General features: G+C 39.3%; 2 protein-coding genes across 5 annotated transcripts in view; both read left to right on the plus strand.

Moving 5' to 3' along the window:
• Positions 1 to 2,712: 2,712 nt before the first annotated feature.
• Positions 2,713 to 7,459, plus strand: stbd1 (starch binding domain 1). Its single transcript, XM_023828734.2, has 2 exons — positions 2,713 to 3,002; positions 4,790 to 7,459. Exons 1-2 carry the CDS (start codon positions 2,741 to 2,743, stop codon positions 6,256 to 6,258), a joined length of 1,731 nt encoding a protein of 576 aa, XP_023684502.1. The 5' UTR covers positions 2,713 to 2,740; the 3' UTR covers positions 6,259 to 7,459.
• A 1,509-nt stretch (positions 7,460 to 8,968) lies between these two features.
• The window catches only part of shroom3 (shroom family member 3), a 40,851-nt gene continuing 37,402 nt past the window's right edge, over positions 8,969 to 12,417 (plus strand). For 3 of the 4 annotated variants that reach the window (XM_023828681.2, XM_023828682.2, XM_023828684.2), the window contains exon 1: positions 8,969 to 9,780. In XM_023828681.2, the coding sequence (XP_023684449.1) occupies positions 9,619 to 9,780 (162 nt within the window). In that variant the 5' untranslated portion in view covers positions 8,969 to 9,618. The remainder of the gene's footprint in view (positions 9,781 to 12,417) is intronic. The other variant, XM_072714642.1, reaches the window with a different exon arrangement.

The raw sequence follows: 12,417 nt of genomic DNA on the forward strand, positions 1-12,417 counted from the left end.
TTTATTCACCAGAAGTTTCCAGTACTTCCTCCTGGTGAAAGGGCATATCTATGAGCGTAAGGTCTTCGTCATTGTGTTTCTTGCACTGTATGAGAATATTCGATTTTGGTCAACATTTCCACTCTTGCTTAAGACTCCTAAGGCACTGAATGATTGAGTCTTCAGAACATATGACCTTTAAGAACAAGATTAAGTTTAGATGAGACAACTACAATGTCAATCATTGATATTTAGCCTTGGGTTCACTGATAACATGGATGCTAATGAGCATCACTGTGTTCAAACACAGTATTTGCTACAGACAATCCATGGCTAACACAGTAGTTTACCGCTCAAGTTTTTACCCTTCAAACTATTTCCAGTGTTCCCCATGTGTGTGTGGAAGTCACTGAAGAAGACCTCTGAGTCAATTGAACATAGCCATTTGAGCACCTCACCTGCTTTCTCTAAAACTTGGAATACACCAGACTGATTTTTGGCCATCAAAAACCATCAGGGAATCAGTGAGAGTCAGTGGACACTCTGAGCTCTGGACACTCTGAGCGGCACTGTTTGGACTCATTTATCTAATTGAATTGCCCTTGGAGCTAGTCGGTGACACCACTCTCTGATTAACTGTATGTCAACTGTCACCTATGGTCGTGATGGTGTGTTCCAGTGCAAATTTTCACAATCAATGAGAGCCAATGGGAGCCAACCATTCATCGGTCCTGGCTGCTGCTAGTCTTTTGCCATGTGCTGGGTGTTCCAGGTTTAAGAGACATAGCATTCCAAGGTCAGTGTCCATTACCAAGGTCATTCTATTCTTATTGGATGCCCTGGATGAAAGGCAGTAGCTGGTAAACAGCACTGCCAAACCTGGCTCAAGCAAGGGTCCCAGCAGACAACATCGCTCCATGGATATGGATATATGTCTGTGTGTGTGTCTGTGTCAGTCTGTGTCTGTGTGTGTGTGTGTGTGTGTGTGTGTGCCAGTCTGTGTGTATGTGTGTGTGTGTGTGTGTGTGTGTGCCAATCTGTGTGTATGTGTGTGTGTGTGTCTGTCTGTCTGTCTGTCTGCATGTGTATGTGTCTGTCTGTGTGCGTATGTGTGTGTGTGTGCGTATGTGCGTGTGTGTGTGTGTGTGTGTGCGTATGTGTACACATACACTAAGTCCACCTTTGCCACTACTGTTGACTCAGTAGTTTACTTGTCACACCAGACTTTTGCCTTCCTTGAACTGAACCAGTTCCATTTCCCAGCAGGCTAAGCCTCTGTGCCAGTTCAAGCCAGGCTTCGGCAGAACAGTCACAGTCAACATTCACCCTTAACTCTTAAGACCCTTAACCCCCAGCTCCATGGGCGCCTCTGCAGGCGGCTGCCCTTTGCTGACAAACTTGCTCTCACCTACATATCTTCTTTTGTGAGATGAAGAGCAAGATGGGCTAGAAGGAAGGAGAATTTTCCCATGGGGATCAATGAAGTCATTAAATTAAATAAACAGTTCTGTTGGTTACAAAAACTATGCATGTTTTTTCAAATAACCTAATGTCTTTGCCTCAGTGACTGAAAAAAAATACGCCACAAAATTCAAAATAGGGTTATGTGATGAATTCCATTTCAGCCTTGGGAAAGGGGCAGTCAGATTGTCTCAGGCAGGTCAGAGTTCTGTTTCATGAGTTGATACCATGAGCTGATTCCCCTGCAGTGTTTTAGACTCAAAATGCTATATTGCATTGTGACTTTTGTTAAAAGTGGCCCCACAATCACATATAAAAGCCTTTCATTTCACTGTGAATAGAACTGAGTGAAAGGACATGTTTACATTCATCCAGTGAGTCAATGACCAAGTTGGCCAAGGGTTCAGCAGTCAGCACCACTGTTGAATTAATCAGTATCCATTGTCAACACAGCATTTGATTAGATTAGCCTCATGCAGGATTGTTGTTATAGAAACAGGGAGCATTAAGGTTTGAGCTGCATAAAACAAAATTCAGAGAAGCCTAAATATTTTTACTTTAGAGGGCTTTCATTTGTATTTTAAAGACATTTATTAGAAGTAGTTAATTGATGTCATTAGTGGACTAAAGTAGTTACAAGAAAATCATGCAACTAAAATTAAGATAGAATAAGAATTATACATTTCATGTCCTGTAATATTTATCTGTCATTCATAATTCATAATTATTCATAGTTCTTAAAACCGAATGCTAAGGTCCAAAGCACTTTGATCACTGTATACCCTGTTCTAGGATGTAAGAAAATTTCAAATATTTTACCCAAGATTTTTGGTGGTTTCAGTACAATGATTCTTTAATTAATTAAGCATTACAAGGTTTGAACAGTTATGTCCATCTAGTTTTATATGGTATGCAATTAAATAATTCTGTCAATATGCAGAAAACTGAATAAGGTAATTATTAAAATGAAAACAAAGGTTGGTTCTACATATTAACATACATATCAAAATGCTTAAAATTAAATTACAGTTACAGGATTACAAAACAAAGATTTTTCAGTAATGATGTCTTTAGATTCGGTAGCAGTTGCTGATATAATTACTTCCCTTGTTTTGTACGACTCAGTAAAGAGTTACTGATCAACTATGTTGTGGTCAGCCAATGGTTAGTTTGTCTGTTTTGCCACATCAAAGGGCACTTCTACACCAGAGGAAAACCCTGCATGTAAACCCAGTATCTGCTATAAATACACCAAGAGCAGGAGCCATTAGACGAGTGAAATTCAGACAAAACAATAGCAATGAAGGATAGGCAAAATAAACAAGTCATATTTAATGGAAAAGAGCTTAATTCTCTGCTCTTGGTGGCTGAAAGTTATAAAATACCTATAGCTGTGGGATGTTTGGTCATCTTCACGGTGTTTGCTGCATTTTTCATATTAAGGATTCTGAGAATTCAAAGAGTTAAACAGAACACAAGTGCTGGGATAGAATCAAGCTTGACAGAGAAGACAAAGAAGGTGGTGCGTCAGAAGAAGAACAGACGCAACGCAAAGTCAAAAGGTACGCATTACAAAACAATATTCCTGCTGCGTCTTAATTTTCCAAATCTAAGTCACATTTGAAGGAGAGGAATTACCCCTTATAACAGTACTTAATTCATTATTTATTTATTTACGACACATTAAATATAGAGATATATTTCTTGGAAAATATATCCATAAGTGAATAAATGAATTTGTTTAATAGGCTGAGGCTCATTTAACATTTTGACATAATTTGATTGTCATATTAAAAGAAAAAAAAATGATTATGTATGCTGTGACAAATGCTAAGACCTGTAAGCTGGACACCAGTAGGGGTAGGAGAGACAGTCAATGACATGTGGCAGGATGGATGATGGATGGATGTAGTTTCATACATTGGCACTAAGGCTCAGACATAGGCGATTTTAACTGGGGTGCAATTGCACCCCCTACTGGTTAGACGAAAATTTCATTTGAATACAGTACATTACGGTAAATTGAATTAAATTAAATTATATTGGAAAGTTATATCTGAAAATACATTAGTCATATCAATGTGTAATAATAATGTATTGTAAATGTATTTACTTTTTTTAATAGAAATGTATATATTTGGATAAACTTTGGCATAGCCTCACCTTGCACCCTCCGGCAGAAAAGAACTGAATTGCCTATGAGTCCAGGGAGGCAAGGAAGCAGGCAAATACTCCCTGACAGGCAAAGTAAATGGGGAAATATATAACAGGGTCAGTCAGAAGGTAGCAGTTCTTTAAGGTCAGCCTCCCATATTCGCCTGTGCAGAAAGTACATGCATAGCAGGCCTGCCCTCCCCTTCTCTCTCGTTCTCCCAGCATGGGCCTTAAGTCTGTCTTGCCCCCTGGTTGGGACAATCGTCGACTGCCAGCTATGTTTGTTTTCGGATTTTAGTTTTTGGATTTTTGTTATAGAAACTGGCAGCCGTAAGTATTGTACATTAACATTGTAAGGTAGTTTTAAGCTGGGTTAAAAAAATAAAAAATAAAGCTTAAACAAGATTCAAAGCAGCCCAAAATAGTTTTACTACAGAGGACTTCAATCATCCCTACTAATCTCTAGCAGTCTTTAGAAATCCGCAGTGGTCAAAAATGAGGTAGCAATGGTTACTGTTGGCCTGTGTGGTGTTGGTCGCCCCCTGCTGGTGCACAGTGGATTCTCGGCGGGTTGTCAGACCCCAACACTCCTGTATATTATATTTTTTACTCAAAATATATTTTGAGTGAAACTGTAGTTAGTGGCTATTTCCTACCAGACATATATTTATTCATTTGATTAAAAAAACCATATTACAAAAAAAGGAAGAAAGACTTGTCGATGGATTATCTTATGTTCACGGAATCTTTGATATTGTTATAAAGCTTTGCATGACTGCACTTGCTCACTTGCACAAATAAAGTGGAGAACATCTTGAGGCGTTACATTAATGTTGAAGGTCATTCGCATTTCAATGCATGTAGCAGGTATGCCACTTTATTTTGATCCTAATTTAATTAAGGTTTCAGGGTATTTGGGGTATTTAATCTTTTTTTGAGAATGTTTGTATAGTACACCCCTAAGATAAAAATCATGAAGCAGACTACAATCGACTAGAACAGAGTACATTCCTAAAAGAAAAAAATTATCTTAATAAAAGTGTCATGTTGATAGATTAAATGGCTTGCAAGGAACCCAGAGAGAGTAATCTAGGCCTATTTGCATGTCATTTATGGGTCAACTTAACTGAATAAGTAGAAAATAGATGGATGTAATGATGGAAGTGTTTAAATTAGCTTACTTTTTTTTTTTTAGGGAAACGAAGGGAGCCAGTGTCAAAAATACCAAACTTTGAAGAAGGCAGTTCTCTAGATGTCAGTCCAGGATCACAGCATGAAGATGGTCGGCCCACTGCTGAATCTAAAGCAGACTCTCTGCTCGAGTTTAATAAAAATATTGATTGTGACGGCAGCCATGAGCAAGTTAGCGGCAACCAAAATGAAAATCTGAATGACGGTTCTCTTACTTTGGATGACCAGCTTGAGCTTAACAGCTATAGAGAATCAATGCATGCAAAAGTTTCTAAGGACAACGTCAATGAATTTGTAGAATCCCAAATGGACATTCAAGGATGCTGTGTCGACTGTTATGAACATAAGAGCCAGGAAGATGAGGATAATGTAGAATTTATTTATAAGAAAAGTTTGAAGGATGAGAATCCTCGAAACAATCAGGAACACATTGCTGACGGTTCTCAGTCTGACATGAAAAAAGAGCAAGAGATGGAACCCCTGAAAGCAGATATGACCTGTGCAGAGGTGACCTACAAGAAGATGAAGATATGTGCCATGGGATTAGCTATGAAAGACTGTCATGAAGGCCTGTCCAATGGTTGCCAAGGACCATCCATCAGTGAGCAGCAATGTAGTGATCTGCCCAATGGTATGCATGTCAAAAGACATTACGAAGAAGAGATGGTCATTCAGAGAGAGAGAAAGTGTGATAAGGAGAAGAATGGTCAGGCAATAATAGAAACAGAAATAAAGAATGATACAACCATTAACAGTCAGGAGAATGCTTCAGTTTGCCATCCAAGCAAGAATTCTCAAAATCTGAGTGATTTTCTTAATGATATGCATAGAGACAAAGGTGAAGATGACCACTATGAAACAGAAAATAATACACCAAATCTGAAATGTGCAAAAGTGATTTGTGAGAACTCAGCTGAAAAATATGTGGAAACACAGATGACAAACCATTCCACGACAGACATGAAGAGCACCGAGGAAACCACAAATAACCACAAGCGGACAGATCTCAGCAATGCGGAGAATAAGACTGATGTCCTCAGATCGAGTCTGAATGATTTGCCTGGTGGAGCATATCAAGAGTTTGAGAAGAAACCGTTAAACAATTCTCGATCTAGTCTGATCCAATTTGAAAGCCTTCTTAAAAGTAAAAGTGTCGGCACAGTGCAGCCGATGTCCCACACTGTCAAAGTGAGCTTTTGTGTTCACTATGTCACCCACTCACCTTCTGAGGGCCTCGCTGTCACTGGAAATAAGAATGAATTAGGAAGCTGGAAGAGTTTTATCCAACTACAGCAGGAAAAGGGGGGATATTGGTCCAACACCATTGTACTCCCAGTGGACAGTCACGTGGAATGGAAGTTTGTGCTTGTGGAGAATGGCAAGATTAGTCTGTGGGAAGAGTGTGGAAACCGATCATTCTTCACTGGTCAAGATGAAGAAATACATCTTCACAAATGTTGGGGTCACGTCTAAAATCATTACGGGTAAAATAAACTAAACTGATTTTTCATTGTATAAGGCAATGAAATCAAGTCAATGTCAGTCTGCAATGTATAAATACATTATTAAATGCATTATTCAGTGGTAGCTAATCATATAGTTAATGCAAAGTTGTTTTGATAGAGAAAATAATGCTAAACATATAAATAAATACAATAAGAAGTCTATTAAAAGCACTAACTGAAATTCGAACACGGAGGTGGGGGTGGGACAGTGGTACAGTGGTCAGCACTGTCGCCTCACACCTCTGGGAATAGGGTTCTGAGCTCCATGTGTGTGGAGTTTGCATGTTCTCCCTGTACCATTGTGGGGTTTCCACTGGGTGCTCTGCCCTCCCACAGCCCAAAAACATGCTGTGGTTAACTGGAGTTACCAAAATTGCCTGCAGGTGTGCATGTGTGAGTGACTGGTGTGTGAATGAATGGTGTGTGAGTGACTGGTGTGTGAGTGAATGGTGTGTGAGTGAATGGTGTGTGAGTGACTGGTGTGTGAGTGACTGGTGCGTGACTGTGCCCTGCAATGGGTTGGAGCCCCATCCTGGGTTGTTCCCATCCTTGGGCCCAGAGCCTCCAGGATAGGCTACAGACACCCCCCCCCCCCAACCAACCCTGAATAGTAGTGGTTACAGAAGATGGATGGATGGATAGATGGGTAACAGAAGATGGATGGATAGATGGGTAACAGATGATGGATGGATAGATGGGTTACAGAAGATGGATGGATAGATGGGTAACAGATGATGGATGGATAGATGGGTAACAGATGATGGATGGATAGATGGGTAACAGATGATGGATGGATAGATGGGTAACAGATGATGGATGGATAGATGGGTAACAGATGATGGATGGATAAACGAAGGTGAGAAGCAGAAGCTAAAAACAGCCCTGAGATACTTTTTGAGGCTTTTATACTTATTTTGATAGTTAGTTCTATTTTATACCTGATTTTTCCTAACTATCTCAGTTTGTCATAAAATTGTATTTTGGAACTTTGAAAATATTTTTTAAATTTACTTTATTTTTAAACTCAACAGTCAATGATTGAGTCATTGATCTGGTTGCTACATACAGTAATGTCAAACAATCTTTCTTTGTAACATTGTAAAAATTGTGCTTTTATTATTTTCTTGCAATCCAAACTGAAGAAATAATAAAAACATTTACATAAAAATTATTTCCCCATTGTGAAGAGCTTCCTTTCAAGCAGCTAGTAATAAACCTCTGCAGAGCCATACTGAAATGACCGGTTGTTTCCCTTGTATTCTTCTTTCTGTTTGTTCATCTTCTAGCACACATTTAAGAACAAACTTATGACTTCACAATTCAACAGGGCAATGAGCAAACAAATAAGCGATAAGTGACTCTCCAAAACACTAGGTCATGGGCTCTTTTTTTGACTAAGTAACTACAAAAATTATGCAACTGCTTGCCAAAATTGTGCCAATTAAAATGTACTCTCAATCACATCATTTCATGTCATCATAATCAATTCAGATTACTTTCATGGTTTTTTCAAATTTTAGTTCTGAATAAATATCTACCTGCAAGGAAATCATACTAGCAAAGTCTATGTGCGCAACCAGCTTTAAATAAAATAATTTACTATGTATTTTTTGAATGAATAACATTTAGAAAACAATGAATAGCATGAATAAATACATACACAAATTCAATGCACTGCATAATAAAATGAATACTGTATTTTAATTAGATTTTCATACATTACAAAATAACATTGTTGCAAGAACATTACCAGAATTCAGATTTTAAATCAGAAAATATTTCATTCTGAAGACCACTGTGAAGAAATTTAAATCTGAATAATAATAGAAATTAGATTATTATTGTTATTATTATAATATTATAGATTTTCTTGTGATACACCATAATAAGTTATAAACTGTTATAAACTGCATCATCATCACTAGCCTCACTGACTGATTGCATTTGTGACATCAAACATTGGATGACAGTTAACTTTTTACGACTTAACCCTGAGGAAACAGAAATCCTAATGGTTGGTACTAAACCTGTCCACTCTATCCTTCGTGGGATAAAAATTGATGTTGACGGGATCCTGGTGGAACCTTCAGCATCAGTCCATAATTTGGGCGTCGTCTTCGATCAGCTTCTTTCTTTCCAACCACACGTCACTAGTACACACAGCACTTTCTCATCCCTAACTTACTCACTGTAACTATGGGTGGCAGAACATTTAGTGTAATAGCCCCTAAAATCTGGAATGCTCTTCCTCTCAGTCTTTGTGAGGAAAATATATTATTCATTTCAAGCTTCTGGTATAAAAACACATATCTTAAATATTATTCGTCTTGTTGTATGTAACTATTACGGTCTTGTTAATGGTGTTTTTGTTGAATTGTATTTGAAAAAGTATTTGAAAGGCACTATATAAATAAAACGTATTATTAGTGTATAATATTTGAATAGCTTGTGGAACGTTCATACATCCTTCCCACTTCCCATGGGAAATCCTGAATGGAATGCCGGTTAATCACAGGGCACAAGTAAATTTGAGAATGCAATTATGTTGACGTGATTTTCTCTTTATCGTCAGGGAAGTGATTAACATACAATTAGATTTAAATTGAAAAGAGTCTGGAAAAGACACTGCCATTCGCTTCCTGCACGGTCCCTACTTAGTATGAAGCGGCAGATTAGTTCACGCATGCGTCGCCTGAGACCCTCAGAGGAGGCGGAGGCAGATCCCTGCATCCGTGAGTCTATTTGCTGAATTTGTGCATCAAGTCAGCGTAGAGCATCGAACTTTTCTTCGCAATATGTTCTTGAAGATATTGCTTGAAAACGTGACAAAACTGAAGTGAAAGGCGAAGTAAAAGTGAGTAAGCGCGTTGCTAACTGTGCGCAACTTTTTGTTGCAAGTTAACTGAACTAATCCCGAAGAAGGCAACTAGCTGGCTGGCAAGAGGGGTCGCTTTTCTTTCAATGCAATGAATTGTAGCAAATTCTATTGTGATGGTAAAATAGACTCGGAAGGGGAGAAAAGCCTGACAAACGATCAAAAGTCCTTGCACCGGATCCCAATCACTGAACTCCGAGAGGCTGTTTTTGCATCTGTCCCCAAATTCTCCTACCAGATTTGTCTTCTCAACATCAATTTTTGATGACTGAAGGTGGCAGGGAGTGCACAAAAGAAAACACAGTTTTATTTTTAATGAAGTGTGTGTTTTACCAAGTATGGTAATTGGGCACGTTCACTTGAGAGTGGGCAGACGTCATTTTGCCCATTTAGAAACCACAAGACTGTTGTGCTACTTTTTGAGGGCGGTGGTGTCGTAAAAATACGTAGTTTATGACCCCACTAGAGACTATGAAGAGCCACTCGTATAGCTCCAGATCAATATTGCACAGAGGAAAATTGCTGTATGTGGAGGCTGTTCTCCAAGGAGGAGCCCCCTGGGGCTTTACTCTCAAAGGTGGCATTGAACATGGGGAAAAATTAATCATCTCTAAGGTAAGGGTTATGGACATTCATACCACAGACTGTTTTGCAGTGATGTTGTCAAGGATGCAAGTAGTACTATGGCTGTAACTTTGATGGAGGAAACATGCATCATTCTAATGAATCAATAATGCATATCCCTTTTTAAAAAAAAAATAAATGAATGCAAAAAACTATGTATTGTGTAAGAGCATTTGGAAGATTGGTTGTTTCTGAAATCTACAGGCTGCAAATCTATTGTACGAAGTAATATGCTGTATGGCTTTAAGGGAACAATACCAAGTTGAAATACATATGTGTTTAGTTCCATCCATCTTCCACAATAACTTATGCAATGTAAGTGTGTGCTGAAAGCTTGGAAGAACCCAGCACAGAGCACACACTCACACACACCATAGTCTGTAAGCAGCTTACAGTTCACCTGGACCACACGCGTTTGGACTGTAAGAGGAAACATGGGCAGAGTGAGCAAACCCCCCCCCCGACACGCACAGAGGTGTCAGGGAGCCGCACTGCCCTCTGAGTCAACTCCATCCGTGCTTTATTTGGCACAAGGTCATGGGGGGAGCAGGACTGGAAACTGTCCCAGGCAGCATAAGTATGAGACGGGGGTACATCCAGGGGCCAAGCAACAGACAACAGACCCCCCCCCCCCCCCCGAAAAAGATGAGCATGAACAGATATCTATATAGGGTTGATCGATATTGGAAAAATTGCAGTATTTTTGGGTTTTGCAGTCGCCTTTTGCTATGAGTTAAGAGGGCGTTCTTTATCATTTATCATCATCATCTGCGTGTTACTGAGGCCAATCCGCTGCTCATGCAGAGTACAGGGGCGATACATGTACCTAACAAAGACTGTAGTCCTGTATCAGACAAACTCATTTTATCACACGAATGACTTTTTTAGTTATGTTTAGTTGTGAATCTGTACCCTAAACAGTGTTAGTCTTATTTCAAATGACAAAATCTTGATTATTTAATAATTATTTTAAAATCTTTCTTACATTGCATCCTTTCACCATGTGATTATTGCATGTGTGTCCATTGCAATGCCACGATAGAGATAACCCCCCCACCCCTGCCAGGGCAAATTCCATTCTCCCCAACTCCTTCCGACGCCACTGGGGACACCTAAACGGCATTCACCCAGAAAGTCTGGCATTCCGTCTGGGTCTTCATGCTGCCAATTGCCATGTTCATTGTTTTTGTGACTGAGCCTGTTCACCATAAGATTTTTTTCTTTTTTACCTTAGATTTTTCCAATCAGTTATGATCTTCTCCCCAAGATGGTAGTCTCTAATATCTTGCTTCTTCATCTTCCAGCTTTGACATTCACAAATAGTAACAGAAAAATACAATATTCTGAGCAATTCTGACCTTTATTTGCTGTTAGAGATATTCTGGTATTTTTTAGATCCTTCACAGCTCTGCCAACTGCAGTCTGTGACGTATTTCTTGACTGTTGGATTGTTTCAAGGAGGTGATGGTTATCTATGACCTCCATATCTATGAACATCAGCACTAAACTTAGCTTCTGTTTGACATGGTCAGCATCTTCAAAGGTTTGTTGCAGTCTGGAAGGGCACATGTTCACACCCTTCTGGTTTTTCCAGTTGATATTTTCTCTTTATTGTTTCAAAACTAAAACTTTTAATTCTTCTTGTAGAGATATGTTTGATATATCATGTTAATGACACACTGAGTGCAGGTATCATCAACCTAGGCCTTAGCACCTGAATCCAGATCCGCTGAAAAAAATAACATATGTATGTTCCTCTATTTGGAATCTTGAAACCTGAATAATTAGCATCCAACTTTTCTATGTCTAAATCGTGATGGAAACAAGACAAGCACATAAAGTAAACATGAAAAACACAGATCTTGTCATAAAGGACTGGGGGGGGGGGGTACGGGAAGCAAAGTAGTGTGGGTAGGGTGACCGGAAGCCATGTTGGGGGGACACTTTGAGCTACTTCAGGTTTTACAAACTTTCAAACTGAAAGGCTCCTTGCTCGGCTAAATAGATCAGCTCTTCTTAAGCTTTGACCATTTTGTTTCCTTGATTGAAAGACTCGTCCAGCTGTTTCACATTAACATTAGTGACACATGCATAACTGTACAAGACTGACCAATCAGCAAACAGCAGGTCCTTTTAATTGAAATGGTAGTTTACAAATCCTGTCCTAGTTGGTATTGAGACTGTGCTCCAGGTTACTGGAGGGCATAAGAAAATAGAGCAGTTATATTTTTTCAGGAATGAAAGCATGCAGACTTGATTGTCGACAGCCGTCTCCCACCTGAGATGGATAGTAACTATATTCTCAACTCCACACTCAGTCACACGTGGTACGATAAGGAGGAGGCTGTGTGTGGAAAGCTAAAGTGCATCTCGGAGTTTGGCACAATCATATCTGAAGGCATGAGTGGCAAGGCATGACATCCCCAAGAGGTCTGAAGGGTTCATTGTTTGTGGTGAAAATGTCATAGATCCTTTCTGCATGCTGTAAACTAATCTGCTCTCCTGTAAGGAAATCAGAGGCTAAGCCCAGAGGCAGAGCATATTGAAACCTGTTTCTGTGCTCTGTCTGTCACTGTCCTGACCTTTACAAACAGCACAGTCATTCGAAACATGAGAAAAACCGGTTAA

This window comes from Paramormyrops kingsleyae, chromosome 7, assembly GCF_048594095.1.
Source record: "Paramormyrops kingsleyae isolate MSU_618 chromosome 7, PKINGS_0.4, whole genome shotgun sequence".
Lineage (NCBI taxonomy): Eukaryota > Metazoa > Chordata > Actinopteri > Osteoglossiformes > Mormyridae > Paramormyrops > Paramormyrops kingsleyae.